Source organism: Hyperoodon ampullatus, assembly GCF_949752795.1.
Source record: "Hyperoodon ampullatus genome assembly, chromosome: 14".
In the NCBI taxonomy this organism is placed as follows: domain Eukaryota; kingdom Metazoa; phylum Chordata; class Mammalia; order Artiodactyla; family Ziphiidae; genus Hyperoodon; species Hyperoodon ampullatus.
Genome location: NC_136927.1, coordinates 64430406 through 64453832, shown reverse-complemented (window position 1 = coordinate 64453832; position 23427 = coordinate 64430406). Strand labels below are relative to the sequence as shown.

Sequence of the window (23427 nt, the reverse complement as noted above, 5' to 3'; positions counted from 1 at the left end):
GGATTGAACCTCGGACCCTGGCAGTGAAAGGGCCAAGCCCTAACTATTGGACCGCCAGGGAGTTCCCAAACAAAACACTTTTTAGAGTGGGTGGAAGTTACAAGGAGATCAAAGGAAGTTTATAGTTTAATATAAAATTTTCTCATAATGAGTGCTGCCCCACAATGAAAAGAGATGCTCTGTATAGAAAAAAGTTGACCATCATCTGAAATCAAGATTTAAATTCACTCGCTGGGAATGAGGTAAAGGGGGTTAGACAAACTGTGAAGCCCTTCTTGTTCCTGGGAGTATCTAGCACTTTGTATTATGGCCAGTCTGCATGTGTCTCTAAAGTAAGAGTGAACTTGGATGTCTTACTTTTCAGTGGTTGAAGGCCTCTCACTGTTGGACTTGGGAGTGTCTCCGTATTCTGGAGCAGTATTTCATGAAGTAAGTGTTCTTGTTTTCTTTTTTGGGTACTAAGAGTAGTTTATAGTCACAAATGCCAAAGCCTAACTCTGTTTTGTACAAACATTTAAAGAGATCTATTTTTGAAAATCATACTTAGAAACAGCCCTTTTTTAGATGGCCTCTGCTTAAGAGGAGGTTTCGCAATTGCAGTGGAGATGATCCAGATTAAGATTGTAATTTGGGGAAGCAGATGAGACTTCTGCAGAAGTTATCATTTTTATTGGCAAATAAATTGTAAACAGTTCCCAGTTCATGAATAGGTTATATGCTAATTGGCATGTAATTAGTTCTTTGGAACATACTTTCCCATGAAAACTGTGCCAGCAGTGTTGGTTTCTTAGAAAGCCCACAAAAGCCATTTAACCCATAAAATTAGTTCTTAAGAATAGTAAAATGACTCTTAGTTCACCATCATCTCTCAACAGCTTCCTGACAAGTCTTTCTGCATTCAGTCTTGCTCCTTTACTTCTTATTCTGCAGTCAGAGCCATCTTTCTGAAATGTGCATCTGATTTTGTCACTGTCCTGCTCAACACTGATCTCAGGATAAAATCCAAACACCTTAGGATGCATACAAAGCCCTGTGGGCCCCGCTCATCACCCCAACCACATGTCTTTCCACTTTGCTCTCCCCACTTTTATTGGCTTTATCATTTAGAATAGAAGTCTTCTAATTTGGCATTTTTACCCCTAATTTTTACAGTTGTCTCCCTCATACCTACTTTGAGAACAATTTTTTTTGGTTCTTCTATCTAGTCTTTTTAAAACGTTCAACTTGATTCTCATGGAGATAACAACTCTTGCATTCATATTTCATTATCTTTGTATTACTATCTAATTGAACCATAATAACAAGAACTACTAGCAGAAACAGGTTAGGAACAATTTAAGAGACTCTTAATGAGCACACAATTCAATCATTGGGAATGGATGTGTGTGGGCATATGCAAGCATAGCCCACTAGCCAGTGGTATGTGCTGTGGGCCTTGGGCAGTATGTTTTCTAGACAGACTAGGAACCCTCTGAGAGAGTTCTGACATGCTTTTATTATGCTCCAGCATCATATTCTCTCACCTGTATCTTTGCTCATGTTGTTATCTTCTTATGGAGGGCCATTCTTCCTTCTTTTTGTGGTTGACTCTACTAATCAGATATTAGCTTTGGTTTTGCCTCCCCCAGAAAGCCATCCCTCATCACCTTACACTAAGTTAGGTGTTTCTCCTATATCTTCCAAAGCATCTTGTGCTTATCCTTTTCATGGCTCATATCATACTCTTGAAATTGCCTCTGTAGTTATTTTACCCACTGTGATGTATGCTCCTCAGAACGTGTTCTGGCACCCTATCATCACTTATTCCTAGTGCTTAGGTCTGTATCTGCGTGTGTATTCCAACCCCTCCTTCCTTTCTCTATTTCCTTTAACAAAGATTTGTTAAGTACACACCAAATGCCAGCTACTCTGCTAGGTGCTAGGGATATAAAACAAGACACAGTCCTTGGCGTTATTATACTTGTATTTCTAAGAGAAACAGACAATAAGTTAGTAAAAAAGAAACAGATTTCAGAGCAAAGAATGTTGCCAGGGATAAAGAAGTTCGCTTCATCATGATTAAGGGGTCAATTCGTCAAGAAGACAGACTTAACAATCCTAATGTTTGTGCACCTAATAACAGAGTTTCAAAATACATGAAGACTGATAGAACTGCAAGGAGAAATAGACAGATCCCCAAATAGTCTGAGATTTCAGTATCCCTCTGTCAATGACTGATAGAACAAGCAGACAGAAAGTCAACAAAGATATAGAAGACTTGAACAACACACCAACCAACTTGACCTCATTGACATTTACAGAACATTGCATCCAATAACAGCAAAACACATAATCTTTTCAAGTATACATTTGCAAGATAGACCATATTCTGAGCCATAAAGCAAGGCTCAATAAATTTAAAAGGATTGACGTCATACACAGTACATTCTCTAACCTCAGTGGGCTTAGAAAAATTAATACCAGAAAGATACCTGGAAAATCCCCAAATATTTGGAAACTAAGTAACATATTCCTCAATAACTCATGATCAAAGAAGAAATCAGAAGGGAAATTAGAAAGTATTTTGAACTGAATGAAACGAAAACACAACCTATCAAAATATGTGGGATGTTGCTAAAGCAGTACTTGGGGGAAATTTATGGTGTTAAATGCCTGTATTGAAAAAGAAGAAAGGTCTCAAATCACTGACCTCAGTTTCTACCTTAAGAAGCTAGAAAAAGAAGATAAGCTCAAAGTAGGCAGAATAAAAGGAATAATAAAGATCTGAGAGGAAACAAATGAAACAGAAAGCAGAAAATATTGAAAGTCATGGAAACAAAGTTGGTTCTTTGGGATGAATAGTAAAATTGGTAAACATTTGGGAATGGTGGATATGTTCACTATCTTGATTGTGGTGATGATTTCATAGGTGTATTCATAGGTCAGAACATATCAAGTTGTATACTTTGAAAATGTGCAGTTTATTTTATACCAACTATACCCCCATAAAGCTAAATTTTGAAAAATATGATTTCACTTAAATGGTAAGTGTATGTAGAAAAATAAAGCTGAGTAAAAGGATAAAGACTGATGGTCATGTGTATGGCTATTTTAGATAGTGTATGTAGGGAAGGCACTCTGAGGAAGTGAAATTTGAATAAGAGATCTAAATGAATCAATCAAGCCATATGATAACCCTAATTTGGAAATGAGCTTGGCATTTGTGAGTTGCAGAAAGATGGCCGGTGTTGCTAAGGCAGAATGAGCAAAGAGGAGAGTAACAGAGATAAGCTGTAAGAAATTAGGGGTCTGATTATGTAGGACTTTTTACAGAAATGGTTAGGAGTTTGGATTTTCTATCTATCTATGTATCTATCTTTTTTCCCCACTTTTATTGAGATATAATTGACATACAGCGCTGTGTAAGTTTAAGGTGTACAACAGAATGATTTGACTTTTATACATCATGAAATGACGACCACAGTAAGTTTAGTGAACATCCATTATCTCATAGAGATAATAACATCAACGAAATAGGAAAAAAATTTTTTCCTTGTGATGCAAACTCTTAGGAGTTACTCTCTTAACAACTTTCATATATAACGTACAGCAGTGTTAATTATATTTATCATTTGTTGTACATTACATCCTTAGTACTTATTTATCTTATAACTGGAAATTTGTACCTTTTGACCATCTTCATCCAGTTTCCCCTCCCCCTCTGGTAACCACAAATCTGATCTCTTTTTCTATAAGTTTGTTTCTTTGTTTTTGAAGTATAATTGACCTACAACACTATGTTAGTTCCTGATAGTGGCTGGATATTTCTATACATTTTTATTTTATTTTTTAAAATATTTATTTATTTTATTATTTATTTATTTTTTTGGCTGCATCAGGTCTTAGTTGCAGCACATGGGGTCTTCGTTGAGGCGTGTGGGATCTTTTGTTGTGGCACAGGCTCTTCGTTGTGGCATGAGGGCTTCTTTCTAGTTGTGGCGTGCAGGTTTTCTCTATATAGTTGTGGTACGTGGGCTCCAGGGTGTATGGGCTCTGTAGTTTGCCGCACGTGGGCTCTCTTGTTGAAGTGTGTGAGCTCAGTAGTTGTGGTGTGAGGGCTTAGTTGCCCTGCGGCATGTGGGATCTTAGTTCCCCGACCAGGGTTGGAACCCGCGTCCCCTGCATTGGAAGGCAGATTCTTTCTTTCTTTTTTTTTTTTTAACATCTTTATTGGAGTATAATTGCTTTACAATGGTGTGTTAGTTTCTGCTTTATAACAAAGTGAATCAGTTATACATATACATATATCCCCATATCTCTTCCCTCTTGCATCTCCTTCCCTCCCACCCTCCCTATCCCAATCCTCTAGGTGGTCACAGAGCACCAAGCTGATCTCCCTGTGCTACGTGGCTGCTTCCAACTAGCTATCTATTTTATGTTTGGTAGTGTATATATGTCCATGCCACTCTCTCACTTTGTCCCAGCTTACCCTTCCCCCTCCCCATGTCCTCAAGTCCATTCTCTAGTAGCTCTGTGTCTTTATTCCCATCCTGCCCCTAGGGTCTTCATGACCTTTTTTTTTTTTTTTTAGATTCCATATATATATGTGTTAGTATACGATATTTGTTTTGCTCTTTCTGACTTACTTCACTCTGTATGACAGACTCTAGGTCCATCCACCTCACTACAAATAACTCAATTTCGTTTCTTTTTATGTCTGAGTAATATTCCATTGTATATATGTGCCACGTCTTCTTTATCCATTCATCTGTTGATGGACACTTCGGTTGCTTCCACGTCCTGGCTATTGTAAATAGAGCTGCAATGAGCATTGTGGTACGTGACTCTTTTTGAATTATGGTTTTCTCAGGGTATATGCCCAGTAGTGGGATTGCTGGGTTGTATGGTAGTTCTATTTTTAGTTTTTTAAGGAACTTCCATACTGTTCTCCATAGTGGCTGTATCAATTTACATTCCCACCAACAGTGAAAGAGGGTTCCCTTTCCTCCACACCCTCTCCAGCATTTATTGTTTGTAGATTTTTTTGATGATGGCCACTCTGACCGGTGTGAGATGATATCTCATTGTAGTTTTGATTTACATTTCTCTAATGATTAATGATGTTGAGCATTCTTTCATGTGTTTGTTGTCAATCTGTATATCTTCTTTGGAGAAATGTCTGTTTAGGTCTTCTGCCCAATTTTGGATTGGGTTGTTTGTTTTTTTGATATTGAGCTGCATGAGCTGCTTGTAAATTTTGGAGATCAATCCTTTGTTAGTTGCTTCATTTGCAAATATTTTTTCCCATTCTGAGGGTTGTCTTTTCGTCTTGTTTATGGTTTCCTTTGCTGTGCAAAAGCTTTTAATTTTCATTAGGTCCCTTTTGTTTTTATTTCCATTTCTCTGTGAGGTGGGTCAAAAAGGATCTCGCTGTGGTATATGTCATAGAGTGTTCTGCCTATGTTTTCCTCTAAGAGTTTGATAGTGTCTGGCCTTACATTTAGGTCTTTAATCCATTTTGAGTTTATTTTTGTGTATGGTGTTAGGGAGTGTTCTAATTTCATTCTTTTACATGTAGCTGTCCAGTTTTCCCAGCATCACTTATTGAAGAGACTGTCTTTTCTTCATTGTATATCCTTGCCTCCTTTGTCATAGATTAGTTAACCATAGGTGCATGGGTTTATCTCTGGGCTTTCTATCCTTTTCCATTGATCTATATTTCTGTTTTTGTGCCAGTACCATACTGTCTTGATTACTGTAGCTTTGTAGTATAGTCTGAAGCCAGGGAGCCTGATTCTTCCAGCTCCATTTTTCTTTCTCAAGATTGCTTTGCCTTTTCGGGGTCTTTTGTGTTTCCATACAAATTGTGAAATGTTTTGTTCTAGTTCTGTGAAAAATGCCATTGGTAGTTTGATAGGGATTGCATTGAATCTGTAGATTGCTTTGGGTAGTAGAGTCATTTCCACAATGTTGATTCTTCAATCCAAGAACATGGTATATCTCTCTATCTATTTGTATCATCTTTAATTTCTTTCATCAGTGTCTTATAATTTTCTGCATACAGGTCTTTTGTCTCCTTAGGTAGGTTTATTCCTAGGTATTTTATTCTTTTTGTTGCAATGGTAAATGAGAGTGTTTCCTTAATTTCACTTTCAGATTTTTCATCATTTGTGTATAGGAATGCAAGTGATTTCTGTGCATTAATTTTGTATCCTGCAACTTTGCCAAATTCATTGATTAGCTCTAGTAGTTTTCTGGTAGCATCTTTAGGATTCTCTATGTATAGTATCATGTCATCTGCAAAGAGTGACAGCTTTACTTCTTCTCCAATTTGGATTCCTTTTATTTCTTTTTCTTCTCTGATTGCTGTGGCTAAAACTTCCAAAACAATGTTGAATAATAGTGGTGAGAGTGGGCAACCTTGTTTTGTTCCTGATCTTAGTGGATGGAAGGTGGATTCTTTACCACTGGACCACCAGGGAAGTCCCTATACATTTTTAAATGATCACCATGATAAGTCTAGTTGTCATTTGTCACCCTACAAAGATATTATGTAATTACTGGTTATATTCCCCACACTGTACATTTCATACCTGTGACTCATTTAATTTCCTTTTTTTTAAAATAGAATCATGGATTTTTTTTTCAAATTTATTAATTTTTTTGGTTGCATTGGGTCTTCGTTGCTGCACATGGGTTTTCTCTAGTTGCATCGAGTGGGGGCTACTGTTAGTTGCGGTGTGTGGGCTTCTCATTTTGGTGGCTTCTCGTTGCGGAGCACGGGCTTCAGTAGTTGTGGCATGTGGGCTCAGTAGTTGTGGCTCGCGGGCTCTAGAGTGCAGGCTTAGTAGTTGTGGCACTCGGGCTTAGTTGCTCTGTAGTATGTGGGATCTTCCTGGACCAGCGATCGAATCCGTGTCCCCTGCATTGGCAGGCGGATTCTTAACCACTGCACCACCAGGGAATTCCCTCATTTTAATTTTCAACTGAAAGTTTGTGCCTCTTAATCTCCCTCACCTATTTCTCTCCTCCTTCACCCCTCCCCTTTTTCTATCTTTTAATATAACTGTTTTTAATGTCCAGAGTTTGTAATATGAGGGCCACAGCTTTCTCCCATATTCAAATTGATAAATTCTCAGTTGGCTGGTGAGGCCAGTTGGGATACTTCTTGTCTAATTTGGTTTCTAGGAAGACTTCATTCAAGGCCTTAATGGTTACTGATCAAATGGAATTGTATATTTCACCAGCTTTCTCATATTCCTTAATCCTGGCCTTTGAGAGAGACAAAAACTCAGCACAGCATTTGCGTCTTTTTCTTCAGCATCCACCTGGACAGTATATTTATGCTGTGGCACGAGAATCTTCAGGGCATTAAACTTCTTTTCAAAGTCATCTGCCAAGCCAGGCTTCACCACATTGGCCTTGTAGTAAGCCTAGTCATAGCAAGTAGATTCTCAGATAGAGTAGCCAACCTGGAGATGAGGGTCTCATTGCAGGGTTTCAGGGAATTAGCAGTGGCCTTTGGTCTTGGGGTATGATCTCCCCAAAAGCTACCCAGTTAGCAGCTTCCATTGTAGACTTTCTCCCTCTTGGATCACTTGCTCTGGGGGAAGCCATGTCATGACCAACCTTAAGGAAGCCTTTGTGATGAACTGAATATTGCTGCCAACAGTCAAATGAGTAAGCTTGGAAGCAGATATTTAAGCTCTTTTAGATATTGCAACCTCAGTCGACAGCTTGGCTGCAATCTCAGGAGAGACTCTGTGCCAGAACTATCCAGTTAAGCCACTCCTGGATTCCTGACTCTCAGGCACTGTGTGAGATAATAAATGTGTGTTGTTTTAAGCTATTCAGTTTTTGGACAGTTTGTTACACAGAAATAGATAACTAAGATACCTAGGGAGTGAATTAACATAAATAATTCCAGGACCTAGAGCACTCTAATACGTCAAGGTTGGGATGGGGAAGAGGAACTAGCAAATATAGCTGAAAAGGAGGAAAATCAAGGGAATGTTCATGGACGCTAGATGACCATGTAATTGCTTAAGGAGGGAGTAAAAACTATGTCAAATGCTATTTCAAGGTTGAGAAAATTTAGATTGAAGATTGATGATTAATTTGCCAAAATTGAGACTTTGGAGACTTTGGCAACAGTAATTTCAGTGGAGTATAGGGACAAGAGACTGATCGAAGTACATTGAGGGAAAGATGTGGAAAGACAGAGTATAGACAACCTTTTTGAGGAGTTTTACTCTAAAGGAGGGCAGAGAAATGGTATGGTAGATGGGCGGAGATGGCTAGTGAAGATTTTTGAAATATGAGGATCTGCATATTTGAATGCTCATGGGAATAATTCTGTGGATAAAGAAGTTGATGTTGTAAGAAAGAGGATTGAATGAGCAATGTCTTTGAGGAGGCCAGAAGGAATAGGATCACCAGTTCACAGGTGGAGGATTTGGTTTTATTTATTTATTTATTATAAATTTATTTTATTTTTGGCTGTGTTGGGTCTTTGTTGCTGCGTGTGGGCTTTTTATAGTTGTGGCGAGTGGGGGCTACTCTTCGTTGTGGAGCACAGGCTTTAGGTGCACAGGCTTCAGTAGTTGTGGCTTGTGGGTTCTAGAGCGCAGGCTCAGTAGTTGTGGCACACGGGCTTAGTTGCTCGCGGCATGTGGAATCTTCCCAGACCAGGGCTCGAACCTGTGTTCCCTGCATTGGCAGGTGGATTCTTAACCACTGCGCCACAGGGAAGCCCAAGGAGGCTTTGGTTTTAGATAGGAAGAAAGGAAGTTCATCCGTTGTTAATAAGAGAAATGTAGAGAATTTAGATACAGATAGAGGAAGTTGGTCGACTGGGTAGTGGGAAAATAAGGTGGTTCTCATTTAATTGCTTCTCTTTTCTCAGTGACATAAGAAATGAGATTGTCGGCTACAAGTGAGAACTGGAGAGAGAAGTTGGAGGTTGAGGAGAGGGGAAAATGTGAAATAATCCTTTCAGAAAGAATATGTCAAATGAATAAATGGAAGAGCTATATCTAGCCACTTAACCATCATTTAAAATGTTTTTTCTCTGGGAAAATATTTTCTTGGATACAGTGAGGGAGCCTAGAATACATTCTTACTCCTCATCACGTGCGTGCATGCGTGCATACGTGTGTTAAGGGGGATAAAGGCCGGAGGTAGGAATTTCTAGCTACTAGAAGCATGTTAACTCTCTATACCTGTTTAAGATAACCCTATTAGGACTGTTAACCTGTAAAACTCTGAATTAAGGGGCAAGAACAGTTGCTTCCCCTGAGCATAGTGAGGATGACTTCAAACTCAGAGTCCCTTGCTCCTCATTCCTGAATATGGGTTAATTTGCTTGTAAGCTGAGCATTCATAAATCAAGAGCTACCTATATTTTAATATAGTTTTTCTAAGTAATAAAACACTATAAAGAAATAAAATTATATCAAGCCAAATGAAAAGCATACTTTTGGAGAGAAAGTTCATCACTGCTTTGTATTGTTTCTTTCTTAATCTTTAGCAGATTTTATTATCTATTTCTTAAGGAAAGGTAAGAATATGTGAAAGTGGAGAAGAAAAATCTGCACAGGAGAGAAAAAAGTAATTTAGCAAGCACAGGTTAGATGTTATGACTGCCTTCAACAGACGCTTCTGTTTTCTGTGTTTAGTCAAGTACTGCTAGTAAAATTGTGAGTTTATCCATATATACCCTACCTTGACTGGGAGTAGTCACCTAAATAGAGATGTAGCATAAAGACAAATTATATTCAGTGCATGCTTCTCTATAATAGTATGATATGCAATTAAACTACTGTGTACATGTTAGTTCATTACGGAAATGAGCCCAATTGCTGATAGACTTTTTGAGAACAGTTTGTTCTGTTATTTCTGACACCTATTTAGTGCCATTCTAAACTATCTGAAGCATCAAGACACTTTGAAAGCAGGCTATTGGTAATATAAATATCAAGTTGCTACCTCTTACAAACAAAGATAAATGCAAAAAAGAATCCATTAGTAGATAGCTGTAAAAGTTTAATTCTTTTAGAACTTTGAAAGGCAAAGCTGATTTCCCTATTTTCAAAAAGAGGTAAAAAGTTGATCTCAGGTAGCTAACATATTGAGTTTTACTGTATGCTAAGCACTATGCTAAGTATTTTGTGAATATTACCACTTAATTCTCCCAAGAACCCTGTGAAATAGGTCACTATACTTATTTTATAGCTGAGGAAACTAAGGCTCAGAGGGGAAGACAACTTGCCCAGAGGTACATAAGTGGAACCTGGTTTTAAACCTGAGTCTGACCCCAAAGCCTTGTTCTTTCTACCACACTAGCATGATCTCACGAAAAAACCTGTCAATAACCTTTACAGTATCATAAGACACATTTTTACATGTGGTTGGGAGTTGGGAAGAGGTGCTTCTGAGTCACCAGCATGGGCTCACTAAAACCAAGTCATGTACTTTCCTTCTGGTGTGGTGGATTGGTGAACTGGCTTGTAATAGCAGACCAACTGTCCTGCCTAGAACAACTAGAAAAGCAGGAGGAATACAAAAAACATCTGTTTGATGGCATTGGAAAGTAGCAAGATAACCAGGACTTGGGGGGCTGAGATCCCAGAGTGGAAATTGCAAAAAGTGACATCGACAGTCTGAGCTGCTTTCTCCTTGATGTATTTACCAATTTGTAAGTGGCACAGGCTGAGGGAGTAGAGAAAGAGAACAGAAATTGGATGGTAAGAGGCTACAGACCTAAGCAGAGCTCTTGGCAGTCTAATGGTGCTGGGAAAATACAAATTCAAGTGCACTTCCAACCAAGGTGGTAGGGCTCTGGCAAAGGACTTGGCTTCTAGTTGGGTCCTCTAAAGGACTACACTCAGAGAATGAGGGTAGACCATGTATAGACTAGTCTTACAAAGACTGAAGCCAGCTTCTAATTAGCTTAACCCCTAATTAGATTAAGGTGATACAATTCTAATTATCAATACTTGCCAGAAGCTTAAAGAAACCCTTACTGGAAGAAAATCCAGAACCTCTACAATTTCTTTTGCACCGTGTCTGTCATTCAATTAAAAGTTACCAAGCATAATAAAAGATAGAAAAAAATAGGCATTAAAAACAGACTCACAGGTGATCCAGATATTGGAGTTGTCAAACTTGGACTTTAAAATGACTGTGACCTGTCATTGATATGTTCAAAAAATAAGTGACAAGATAGTGAATTACACCAGGGAACTGGAATATGTAAAAATGATCAAAGGGGAATTCTAGAACTAGAAAACATAATAACAAATTAAGAATGCAGAAGCCAAGGTTAACAGCAGATTACACAAAGCTGAAGAGAAGATTAGTGATCTGGAAGATAGAAAGTAACCATACTGAAGCTTGGAGAGAAAAGGATAGAAAACAGAGGAAAACAAAGCGATCTATGAGATATAGTAAAAAGGTTTATCATACGTACAAATAGAGTTTCAGAATGGGAGGAGGGACAGAGTGAGGAAGACACAATATTTGAAGAGATTAGTGGCTGAAAATTTTTTAAACTTATGAAATATTTCAATTCAAGAAACTCTGTAAGCCCAAGCAGGATAAATTCAAAGAAAACACACATCGTAATAAAACTGCTCAAAACCAAAATGGTTAAAAGCAGCCAAAGAGGGACAATTATCTTTAAAGAGAAACAAGATGGAAACTAACTCTTCAACAAAAATGAAGGCATCCAGAAGACAATAAAAAGGTATCTTTACAGCACTGAAAGAAAATATCTACCGACATAGAATTCTATACTAAGTAAAATATCTCTAGAAATAAAGGCAAAATAAACAGGTTTCCAAGCAGATAAAAATTGATAGCATTTATTGCCAGCAGACTCACATTTAAAAAAATACAAAAAGGCAGGATTATGATCCTGGACAGTCTCATGGAATATAGGAAGGAATAAATAACAATGGAAAAGGTAAATATATGGGTAAATCTAAATAAGTATTGACTGATAAAACAATAATAATAATGTATTTTGGGTTTAAAATATATGTAGAATTAAAGCTATAACAACAATAACAGGAAAGGCCGAGAGTAGCTATATGGAGTTTAAAGTGTTCAGAGGTCCCTTTATTGTTTAGGAAGTGGTAAACGTAATCATTTATATTATACTTTAATTAAACTCAAAGACATATGTCATAATCTATAAGTTAACCACTCAAAGAATATTAGCTAAATGTATAACCAACAAGCTAATAGAGGAGAAAATGGAATAATAAAAAATAGTGAAGCAAGCAAGAAAGGAGAGAAAACAGCATAGAGAAAATGGGACAGATGGAAAATGAAATACTAAGACAGTAAACTTAAACACACATACATCAGTAATTGTATTACATGTAAATAGACTAAAATCCAGCTAAAAGATAATGATTATCAGATTGGGTTAAAAAATAATTATATACTGCTTTTAAGAAACACATTTTAAATATATTAAGACACATGAAAAAGTAGAAAGTAAAAATATAGGAGAAGACATATCACGCAAACATTACCCCAAAACAGCTGATGTAGCTATACTAATATTAGATAAAGAACACTTTAAGGCAAGAAACATTGCTAGAGGTAAAGAGGATTATTTTATAATGATAAAAAGATCAACATCCAGAAGATACAGTAATTCTACACATAAATTCATCTTACTACATAGCGTCAAAATATATAAAGCAAAAGTGACATGACTAAAAGGAGAAATAGACAAATCCACAGTCAAAGAGGGAGATTTTTAACTATCTACCTCAGTCACTGATATAACAAACAGACCAAAAAAATCAATAAGGACATAGCAGAGTTGAATAAATCCTTAACAAACAACCTAGATGTCATACATAGAATATTACACCCTTAAATGTTAGTATGCACATTCTTTTCAAGTGTTTGTGGAGCGCTTATCAAAATTGACCATATTATGGACCATAAAGCAAGTCACAACACATTTTTTTTTTTTGGCGGTGCCGCGTGACATGCTGGATCTTAGTTCCCCAACCAGGGGTTGAACCCATGCCCCTTGCAGTGGAAGCTTGGAGTCTTAACCACTGGACTGCCAGGGAAGTCCCCACAACACATTTTAAATGATTGAAATAATACAGAGTATTTTCTGTGACCACAATAATAAATACATTACAAAAATATAAAAAGAAAACAAAAATAATTTGAAATTACACTATAGTCTCAATTAAAGAAGAAATCTCAGGGGAAATTAGAGTATTTTGAACTGAATGATGTTGATAAAACAACATATCAAAATTTGTATGATGCAGCTAAAGCCATACTCAGAGGAAAATTTATTGCTTTGAATGAATATACAGTTGACCCTTGAACAGCACAGGTTTGAACTGCACAGGTAGGTCCACTTATATGCAGATTTTTTCCAATAAGTACATACTGCAGTACTGTACAATCTGAGGTTGGTTGAATTTGAGGATGCAGAACCATGGATATGGAGGACCAACTGTAAAGTTGTACTCTGATTTTTTTTTTTTTTTTTTTTTTTGTGATACGCGGGCCTCTCACTGTTGTGGCCAACCCCGTTGCGGAGCACAGGCTCCGGATGCGCAGGCTCAGCGGCCATGGCTCACAGGCCTAGCCGCTCCACGGCATGTGGGATCTTCCCGGACCAGGGCACAAACCCGTGTCCCCTGCATTGGCAGGTGGACTCTCAACCACTGCGCCACCAGGGAAGCCCTGTACTCAGATTTTTAACTGTGTGGGGGTTAGCACTCCCACGTTGTTCGAGGGTCAACTGTTTTAGGAAAGAAGACTAGGACTTCCCTGGTGGCGCATTGGTTAAGAATCCACCTGCCAATGCAAGGGACATGGGTTCGATCCCTGGCCCAGGAAGATCCCACATGCTGCAGAGCAACTAAGCCTGTGCACCACAACTACTGAGCCTGTGCTCTAGAGCCCACGAGCCACAACTACTGAGCCTGTGCTCTAGAGCCCGCAAGCCGCAATTACTGAGCCCTTGTGCTGCAACTACTGAAGCCCGCATACCCTAGAGCCCGTGCTCTGCAATAAGAGAAGCCACCGCACTGAGAAGCCCGTGCACCTCAATGAAGAGTAACCCCCGCTTGCCACAACTGGAGAAAGCTTGCGCACAGCAACGAAGACCTAACACAGCCAAAATAAATAAATAAACAAAGAAATTTTTTTTAAAAGTCTAAAAATCAGTGATCTAGGTGTCATCAGAAAAAGATAAAGTAATTATCCCCAGAAGAGTTTGAAGAATTGTATATTGTAAAGTTTAGAAATTAAAGAAGTATAATAATCATTAAAGCCCAAAGTTGGTACTTTGAAAGACTAATAAAATTAAGAAATCTCTGGCAAAATTTGTCAAGATTAAAAAAAAGAAGATGCACATTACCAATATTGGGAATGAAAAAGGGAACATCACTATAGTTCCTGTAGACACTAACAAATAAAATATTATAAACAGAGGCTTCCCTGGTGGCGCAGTGGTTGAGAGTCTGCCTGCCGATGCAGGGGACACAGATTCGTGCCCCGGTCCAGGAGGATCCCACATGCCGTGGAGCGACTGGGCCCGTGAGCCATGGCCGCTGGACCTGCGTGTCTGGAGCCTGTGCTCCGCGACGGGAGAGGCCACAACAGTGAGAGGCCCACGTACCGCCAAAATATATATATATATATATATATATATATATATATATATATATATATATATATATATATATATATAATGAACAATTTTATGCCAAAAAAATTGTAAATTTTTGTGAAATGAACAAATTCCTAGAAAACCACAAGTTACCTAAACTGGCTAAGAAAAAAATAACAAATCCAGATAGTGTTTTATCTGTGAAAGAAATTGAATCTGTAATTTAAAATCTTCTCTCAAAGAAAACCGAGGTTGAGATGGCTTCATGGTGAGTTAATTTTCCCAGCTGTTTGAGGAGGAAGTAACACTAATCATATAAAACATCTCAGAGAACAGAAGAAGGGAAAATATTGTGCATTTTATTTTATGAGTTCAGCAATCCTGGTCCATTATGGAGTTTCCCATGCCTATTACATATGTCTTAAAAGTAAAATTCACCTCATACCTTTACTGTGTAAACAGCTCTTCACCAGGTATTTAACACATATTAGATTTTGTTTATTCTCTTTACTCAATTCAGCAGATAGTCCCAGTGGCACAAAGTGATTCAAGTGATGCTAAATAATTCTCCCTCATATGTATGCTGGAAAACTAGCATAGAACAATATTCTAGGAAAGAAAGAGATTTTTATTGACAGAATAGCCTCCTCCCTACCCCCTACTCTGGAAGCTGATAACATTAACTTTTTTTTTTATTAGTTTCTGCTTTATAACAAAGTGAATCAGTCATAAATATACATCTGTTCCCACATCCCTTCCCTCTTGCGTCTCCCTCCCTCCCACCCTCCCTAAACATTAACTTTTAACTTAATGTATGTGTTTTCCTCCTGCAGACTCCATTAATAATATACCTCTTTCATTTCCTGATTGACTATGCTGAATTGGTATTTATGGTAAGTAACCTTCCACATAAAATCAATACGTATGTATTTTTAATTTTAGAGTCTTTTTTTTTTTTTTTTTTGGTGGTACGCAGGCCTCTCACTGCTGTGGCCTCTCCCGCTGTGGAGCACAGGCCCCAGACGCGCAGGCTCAGCGGCCATGGCTCACGGGCCCAGCCGCTCCACGGCATGTGGGATCCCCCCAGACCGGGGCCCGAACCTGCATCCCCTGCATCGGCAGGCGGGCTCTCAACCACTGCACCACCAGGGAAGCCCTTTAGAGTCTTTTTAAATAAATTTATTTTATTTTTGGCTTCGTTGGGTCTTCATTACTGCATGTGGGCTTTTCTCTGGTTGCAGCGAGGGGGGGCTACTCTTCGTTGAGGTGCGCAGGCTTCTCACTGTGGTGGCTTCTCTTGTTGTGGAGCACGGGCTCTAGGGTGCACGGGCTTCAGTAGTTGCAGCATGCAGGCTCAGTAATTGCGGCTCGTGGGCTGTAGAGCGCAGGCTCAGTAGTTGTGGCGCACGGGCTTAGTTGCTCCGCAGCATGTGGGATCTTCCCGGACCAGGGATCGAACCCATGTCCCCTGCATTGGCAGGCGGATTCTTAACCAACGCGCCACCAGGGAAGCCCTAATTTTAGAGTCTTTTATCTTCTTGTTTTTAAGGGAAAAAAAAACTATATTAGGAGCTCAGGAGTTTCTTAAAACATAAAAGCAAAAAGCTATCTTAAATGTGAATTCATAGAACTGTGATAGTTTTATGGATGTGAGGAGTAGTCTCTGGCATCTGACCAGTTCCAATTCCTTATACTTTTAAAATTTGATTTCTGGACTATGTAGTCTTGAATTTCTAGCTTCAGGGTTCTATGATTGGCTTTAATTGTGGTGCCAGTATAGAGGGCATCCTGAATTTCCTAAGCATTCTGCCAAGACATTCTGTGCAGAGGACATAGGCCAGATGAGACTTTAAGGGCAAGAACCTTCAAAATTGAGAAAACAGGGCTATGGTTTTTTTTGTTTTTTTTTTTTTTTGCAGTACGCGGGCCTCTCACTGTTGCGGCCTCTCCTGTTGCGGAGCACAGGCTCCGGACGCGTAGGCCCAGAGGCCATGGCTCACGGGCCCAGCCACTCCGCAGCATGTGGGATCCTCCCGGACCGGGGCACGAACCCGTGTCCCCTGCATCAGCAGGCAAACTCTCAACCACTGCGCCACCAGGGAAGCCACAGGGCTATGTTTTGAGTGTAGAAATTTGAAACACTTGCCTAATTTAGAGTTGAAAATCTGGGTCAAGTAGGAGGTCCACTGAGGTCTTCATTAATAATTATAATGGCTGTGGCTTGTTGAGGGCTTACTGTGTGCTAAGTACTTGACCTGCATCAGGCCTGCAAAGCAGTGGGTATTATTCTCATTTTATAGAAAACTTAAATAACTTGAGATTACAGAGCAGATGTGGGATACCAAACTGATGTAAGCCTCAGTGGGTCCTAGTCCTCAGAGTTTTCTGGTCAGACCTCCCTGAAGAGGCTTTATCTTTGTAGTCAAAGTGAGGGTTGAGGTTCTACCTGAATGTAAGAATTCAGTACTGGATAGTCCATCACCATCCCAAAACTCCAGACTCTGGCAGCATTCCATTACTCCTATACTAATTAGGTTCATTTCCTTTTATTTCTCTTTCTCTTGACAGATAACTGATGTACTCACTGCCATTGCCCTGTATTTTGCAATCCAGGACTTCAATAAAGTTGTGGTGAGTAGTCAGTGGGTGGGACAAAACCAGTGAAATTCAGTAGCCTGATGATCTCTGTTATCACAAAAAATCAAAGGTCGTGTACTTAAAGATCAGCTGTCTTAAAATCCTAAGAAGTGGGAGTGAAGCTTCTGGCTTGTTCAGCCATCCCTGGAATGACCAAACCCAAACCAATAAGACAGCTTTACTAATATATATAGAAAGGTCAGCTTAATCTTCGTGGCTTAATATCCACTCACCTATCCAGGTTCAGACTTTTTGGAGTAAATTGGAGTAAATAGAGTTGAACTACTGTTATATTAATGAAGGCCCTTAAAAATCTTCCATTATTTTCACCAGTTTTTCTTTCCAAAAGAAAATGAATACAGCTTTTACTCACTGTCTTATGCCCATCCAAGGTAAAACTGGATCCCCAATGTAGTTTCTATTTCCCTGCAGAGAGTAATCTTAATTGGAAAATTTGGCATGTATTAAATACCTATTGAAAACCATATGTAATAGCCAAGGAGAATTGTGTAGTGGGACCATTCTCATTTTCCTGGGTTCTGAGAGAGTTAACAGATTAACCATGTGTACTATCCATGTAGTTATTTTAAAAATTGTCTGCAGTCCTCATTGACTGGCTGGGAGCCACTGAGAGGATTTAGACTGGAGTGAGTGAAGGCTGCATTCCATTGATGTTGTCTGTTTGTGGTTCATTTTCACTTCTGTTACCAAGTAATAGAACCAGAATTAGCAGTCTGCCTTTCTGTGCTCTGGTCATCAGTAACATAAAGTGGGTGAATTCTAGAATTTTAGACCGCAAAGAGATTTTTAAAATATCTGGACTGAGGGTCCTTAATTTGGGGTCCATTTTATAGGCTTAATGGGTCTATAAAGCCCTTGAAATGGTATGAAAAATTGTGTGTGTATGTGCATATATCATTTTTTCCAAGAAGAAAGTCCATAGTTGCTATCAGTGCTCAAGGAGTCCTTGATTCCCCCACTTAAGGGATTAAGAACTGCATATTAGAGACTTAACATCACTAAGACCAGGGAGTATGCATCTTAAGCTAATGGAGCATTTGTGACAACATGGGTGAACCTTGAGGACATTTTGCTAAGTAAAATAAATCAGACAGAGACAGACAAATACCGTATGATCTCACTTATATGTGGAATCTAAAAAAGTCAAACTCATAGGAATAGAGGGTAGCTTGATGGTTGCCAGGGGCTGGGGGGTGGGGGAAATGGGGAGGTGTTGGTCAAAGGTACTAACTTCCAGGGCTTCCCTGGTGGCACAGTGGTTGAGAGTCCGCCTGCCAATGTGGGGCACCCTGGTCCGGGAAGATCCCACATGCCGCGGAGCGGCTGGGCCCGTGAGCCATGGCCGCTGAGCCTGCGCGTCCGGAGCCTGTGCTCCGCAACGGGAGAGGCCACAACAGTGAGAGGCCCGCATACCGCAAAAAAAAAAAAAAAAAAAAAGAATGATCAAAAAATGTGTCTAAGAAGGAAATAGATGGAAGGAAGGACAAGAATTTACTGGGTAAAAAAAACAATAATGAAGACTTATTTGGGGACTGTTACAACAAGACGGATTGATTCACATGTTTCAGTGATTAGAATGGACATCTTTGGAGGCCACTAGTCTGCCTATCATAGTGTGCCTGGTACTTTTACTTTCAGCATCCTAGTGGGCATGTCACCGGTGGTATCTCCTTGTGGTTTTAATTTGCTTTTCCCTAGTGACTAATGATGTTGAGCATGTTTTCATTTGTTTATTTGCCATTTATATATTTTCTTTTGTAAAGAGTCTGATCAACTTGTTTCCCATTTTTATTGGCTTATTATCTTTTTATTAGTGAGTTTTAAGTTTTCTTTATATATTCTGGATTTAAGTCAAGAACAAATAAAAGTTTTATAAAAAAATCTATTAAAAAAAACTTAGGGGGTGAAGGGTCATGATGTTTACAACTTACTTTCAAATGATTCTGGAAGAAAAATGGTTCCCGTGTGTGCTTTTGTCTCTGTGTGTGTGTGTGTGTGTGTGTAGAGATAAAGAAAATGTGGCAAAATGTTAACAGTTGGTGGATCTACGTGTTTTATTGAATTATTCTTTCAACTTTTCTGTAGTTTGAAAGTTTTAAATATAAAACACTGGAGAAAAAAATAGCATGTATATATGGGATATATGTGAATACCTAAGGGAGGTTTGGTAGCTTTCATCTAAGAACACAATCAGATCTTTTCAAAGAAAACATAAAACTGAAATGTGTTGGGTTTTGTTTTCTGAAATGTGTTTTAATGAAAGTTGATTAGAGGTGCTCCCATCATATGCATTCCTTTTTTTTTTTTTACTGATCAGCTGTCATATACTCCAATTAAAACAATTTTTAAGGGGAGGAGAAGCTTATGGGGAAATAATGAAACTAGGTTTCAGTGAGTTTCTTAACAAAGTCAGCTTCAGTGTCAGTAGAAGAGATACTTTTAATTTAGTGTGTCAGTAATTTTAATTCATTTCTTAGTTATTTCTGACTTTATATGGAAACATATAGAGATCTCTTTTTTTTTCTTTGTGTGATTTAAAGAGGGAGAGAGAAAACTGAATGAGCTATTGTCAATACCCTGGTTTTGAGCACACCAAGGCAGGGTGTGCTCTCTGTTATCACCAAGATAAAACTTTATCACCAAATAAAAATTTGGAATAGTTTTGCTTCTCCATCCTCAGAATTCAGCCTACTAGAACATTAGGTTTCTTGGTTAGAATAAGAGTTTTATTTACCCTGTGTCAAAAATTAACTCATTCTAAATGGCAGACTTTGATGATACTAACATACTACTGTTGACTTGGATAGAATATTAGCACATTTTCCCCCAAATCTTTCCCAGTTTGTCAGAATGGGCCCATATCATATAGTCTGGAAGTATTTTAGTCTTGCTAGAATTTGAGACTTTTTATCACTGGTAATGAAGCTGTGTCTGCACCGAAATGCATCCTGGTAAACTATGGTGCAAAGAGGGAAGACTCCAGCCCCACCCCAATCTCCAACTTGAGCATGTGGAATATGAATGCTGATTGATTGTGACCAGTTGATTCTCATGACATTTTACATCTGCCTCACTTGACAGAAGCAATGTTAGTCTAGTCTGTCCTTTGCTGAGACTGCGCTTATTTGGAACTCAGAATTCATGTTAGAAAGCTGCAGGTGGTTTGATAGGGAGTGATAAAAACGTGTATCCCCTACTATGCTTAGAGGGTTGTGAATTTGGAGGATAGGTTCCTGAATTTGGAATGTGCTGAGGCTAACAGTTGGAGATACAGTGGGGGTGGAATATTCACCCCCCCACCTATAGGTTTCGGGGATGCAAAGGGGTGTAGACACAGCTTCAGTGATTAGAAGAATCTCTTTATTTGGAGTAGGGGAATTATGTCCTTGCAAAAATCAACCTTTCAAGGGACGGGGAAATGGCTGCATGGGGTAGTGAGTAAAAGGGAAGGAAAACTCCACCCTGGAGATTTTTTTTAATTCAAAAATTTCTGCTAAAATATAACATACATATGGAAAAGCTGATTAATGATTACAGAGGTAACACATTCAGGTAATTACTTTTTAGGTCACTTTTAACCTCTTCTGCTTTAAATCTCATTGTTGTTGAGGCTGCTGAATATACCTAGAAATATACCTATCTTTGGATTTTAAATTGTACTCTTTAACCTTATTTATTTATTTTTGGCTGTGTTGGGTCTTCATTGCTGTGGATGGGCTTTCTCTAGTTGCGGTGAGCGGGGGCTACTCTTTGTTGCGATGCCCGGGCTTTTCACTGTGGTGGATCCTCTTGTTGCAGAGCATGGGCTGTAGGCGCGGGCTTCAGTAGTTGCGCTGTGCAGGCTTCAGTAGTTGTGGCTCGCGGGCTCTAGAGCGCAGGCTCAGTAGTTGTGGCGTACGGGCTTAGTTGCTCTGCGGGCATGTGGAATCTTCCCGGACCAGGGCGCGAACCCGTGTCCCCAGCACTGGCAGGCGGATTCTTAATCACTGCACCACCAGGGACGCCCCTCATTTATTTTTATACTTCTAATATTTTCTTGGTGTGTGTGTGTTTAATTTTCCTTAAATTTTTAGCCACTTTCCTGTCTCTAACTGGATGCATGGGGATGTTTTAAAGGGATTTTGTCTGTGCTTAGGGGATCTGAGTCAATATTGAGTTCTAAGGCCAGGCATAATGGTACCTGTGCTGGTGAGATTGGGGGAGACAAAAGAAAGGTAGCATCGAATCTGGGGACTGCTGACCTGACTGCCCTTCTCTCGTGGAGACTCTCCTTTCATAAAATCTTTGGAAGATTGGGGTTACAAGGAAGTATTCTTTCCTTGTTGGCATAGTGTCACCTTTGCCCAGGGCCTACACATCCCTGTTTAACTGCCTGCATCTCTTACTGTAGTCCTGCTGGCTGGCTTCCAGCCTGGGGAATGGGCCTGTATTCCCATCTGTCTCTCTGGTTGCTCCTGGGTGAACTCCCTGTTTCCTTTTTTTTTTTTTTTTTTTTTTTTTGCGGTATGTGGGCCTCTCACTGTTGTGGCCTCTCCCGTTGCGGAGCACAGGCTCCGGACGCGCAGGCTCAGCGGCCATGGCTCACGGGCCCAGCCGCTCCACGGCATGTGGGATCTTCCCGGACCGGGGCGCGAACCCGCGTCCCCTGCATCGGCAGGCGGACTTTCAACCACTGCGCCACCAGGGAAGCCCCCTGTTTCCTTTTAACAGCCTTCTTTGTGGCTCTCACACCCTCCAGGTGACCTTCTTTTTGCAGTTGAACTCCAGAACCCTTAGCTAGTGGGGCCTCCGTTTTCCACCACTGTTGCAGTTGTCCTCATTAACTGCTTTGTTTGCTAAGCCAGCCCCCTTCTCTCTGATAAAAACACCTTAGTTTATATTTTGCCCTTTTAATTAAATAACCCCAGCTGTGAATGGCAGAATAAATCTTACTGATGATAATTCCCACCACTTAACTTAGACTCCCAGAGAGGATCAAAGGGAGGCTTTTGAAGTTTGTTCAGGTTTTTTGATTAAGCCTCTACCTAAACCTCTGCAAGAAATCTGTGGTTACCTGTATTTCTGTGATGATCCTGGGATTTTCTTTTGAACTGAAAGATGGCTCTTAAAAAAATTTTTTTAGTTTAAAATTTTTAATATCCAAAATATCTAAGACATGCAAAAATATATAAAGAATAATACATGGGCCTCCCTGGTGGCGCAGTGGTTGAGAGTCCGCCTGCCGATGCAGGGGATACGGGTTCGTGCCCCGGTCTGGGAGGATCCCATATGCCGCGGAGCGGCTGGGCCCGTAAGCCATGGCCGCTGAGCCTGCGCGTCCGGAGCCTGTGCTCCGCAACGGGAGAGGCCACAACAGTGAGAGGCCCGCGTACCGCAAAAAAAAAAAAAAAAAAAAAAAAAAAAAAAATAATACATACTGTGAACCTATTTCAGCTTAAAAAATAAAACATTTTACATATAGTTGCCTCTCTCTGATACTTTCATTCTCCTTACTCCTTCTCTCCAGTTACCACTGTTCTGAATTTAGTGTTTATCATTCCCACACATGGCCTTAACTTTTTGTGCATTTGTAAATATACCTAAGTAACATATAGTGTTATTTTGCATGCTTTTAACTTTATGTAAATGGTGTAATGCAGTATTCTGTTGCCATCTGTGTTTTCATCCTTAAATCTTTAATCACACACTACTTTGGCTTCTCTGAATTACTCTTGTTTTATAATAGGTTGCAGCATTGATTTTATACTATCTAAGATCATTAAATCAGCAGGGCTACCCATTTGGGGTTCAGAGGCTTTTTCTATCTGTAGTGTGACCCATGTTTGCTTATAGGGTTGCCTAACTTTTTTTCAATCTGGAACACACCCATGAACTTGTTGGGACACACACAGGGGAAGGCAAGAGCTTTCCACCCCCATGTCACTCCCTCTAAACTCTCCGGCTGCCCAGCCACACCCAGCCTTCCTCCTCCTTCTCTTCATCATGGTCATTTCCCACTTCCTCTGTGGAAGTCAAAAACTTGAAACAGGAGAGCTCGGAAGAAAACCCAGGACACTGTGACATTCAGGGGATCGTTCCACTTTGCATGAAAATATTTCGCTTTGATGGAACTTTGGAATCCTTAGGCC

The 23427-nt window shown here is 39.6% G+C and overlaps 1 protein-coding gene and 1 pseudogene across 2 annotated transcripts in view; one reads left to right on the top strand and one right to left on the bottom strand.

Moving 5' to 3' along the window:
* PIGU (phosphatidylinositol glycan anchor biosynthesis class U) overlaps window positions 1-23427 on the top strand; it is a 111748-nt gene that overhangs the window by 8198 nt on the left and 80123 nt on the right. The window contains exons 2-4 of the mRNA XM_079718695.1: window positions 365-429; window positions 15475-15534; window positions 17210-17272. Of these exons, the coding sequence (XP_079574821.1) occupies window positions 365-429; window positions 15475-15534; window positions 17210-17272 (188 nt within the window). The remainder of the gene's footprint in view (window positions 1-364; window positions 430-15474; window positions 15535-17209; window positions 17273-23427) is intronic.
* On the bottom strand, window positions 7099-7551 carry LOC307062567 (ATP synthase subunit d, mitochondrial-like; annotated as a pseudogene). Its single transcript has one exon. The product of its transcript is annotated as an ATP synthase subunit d, mitochondrial-like (transcript).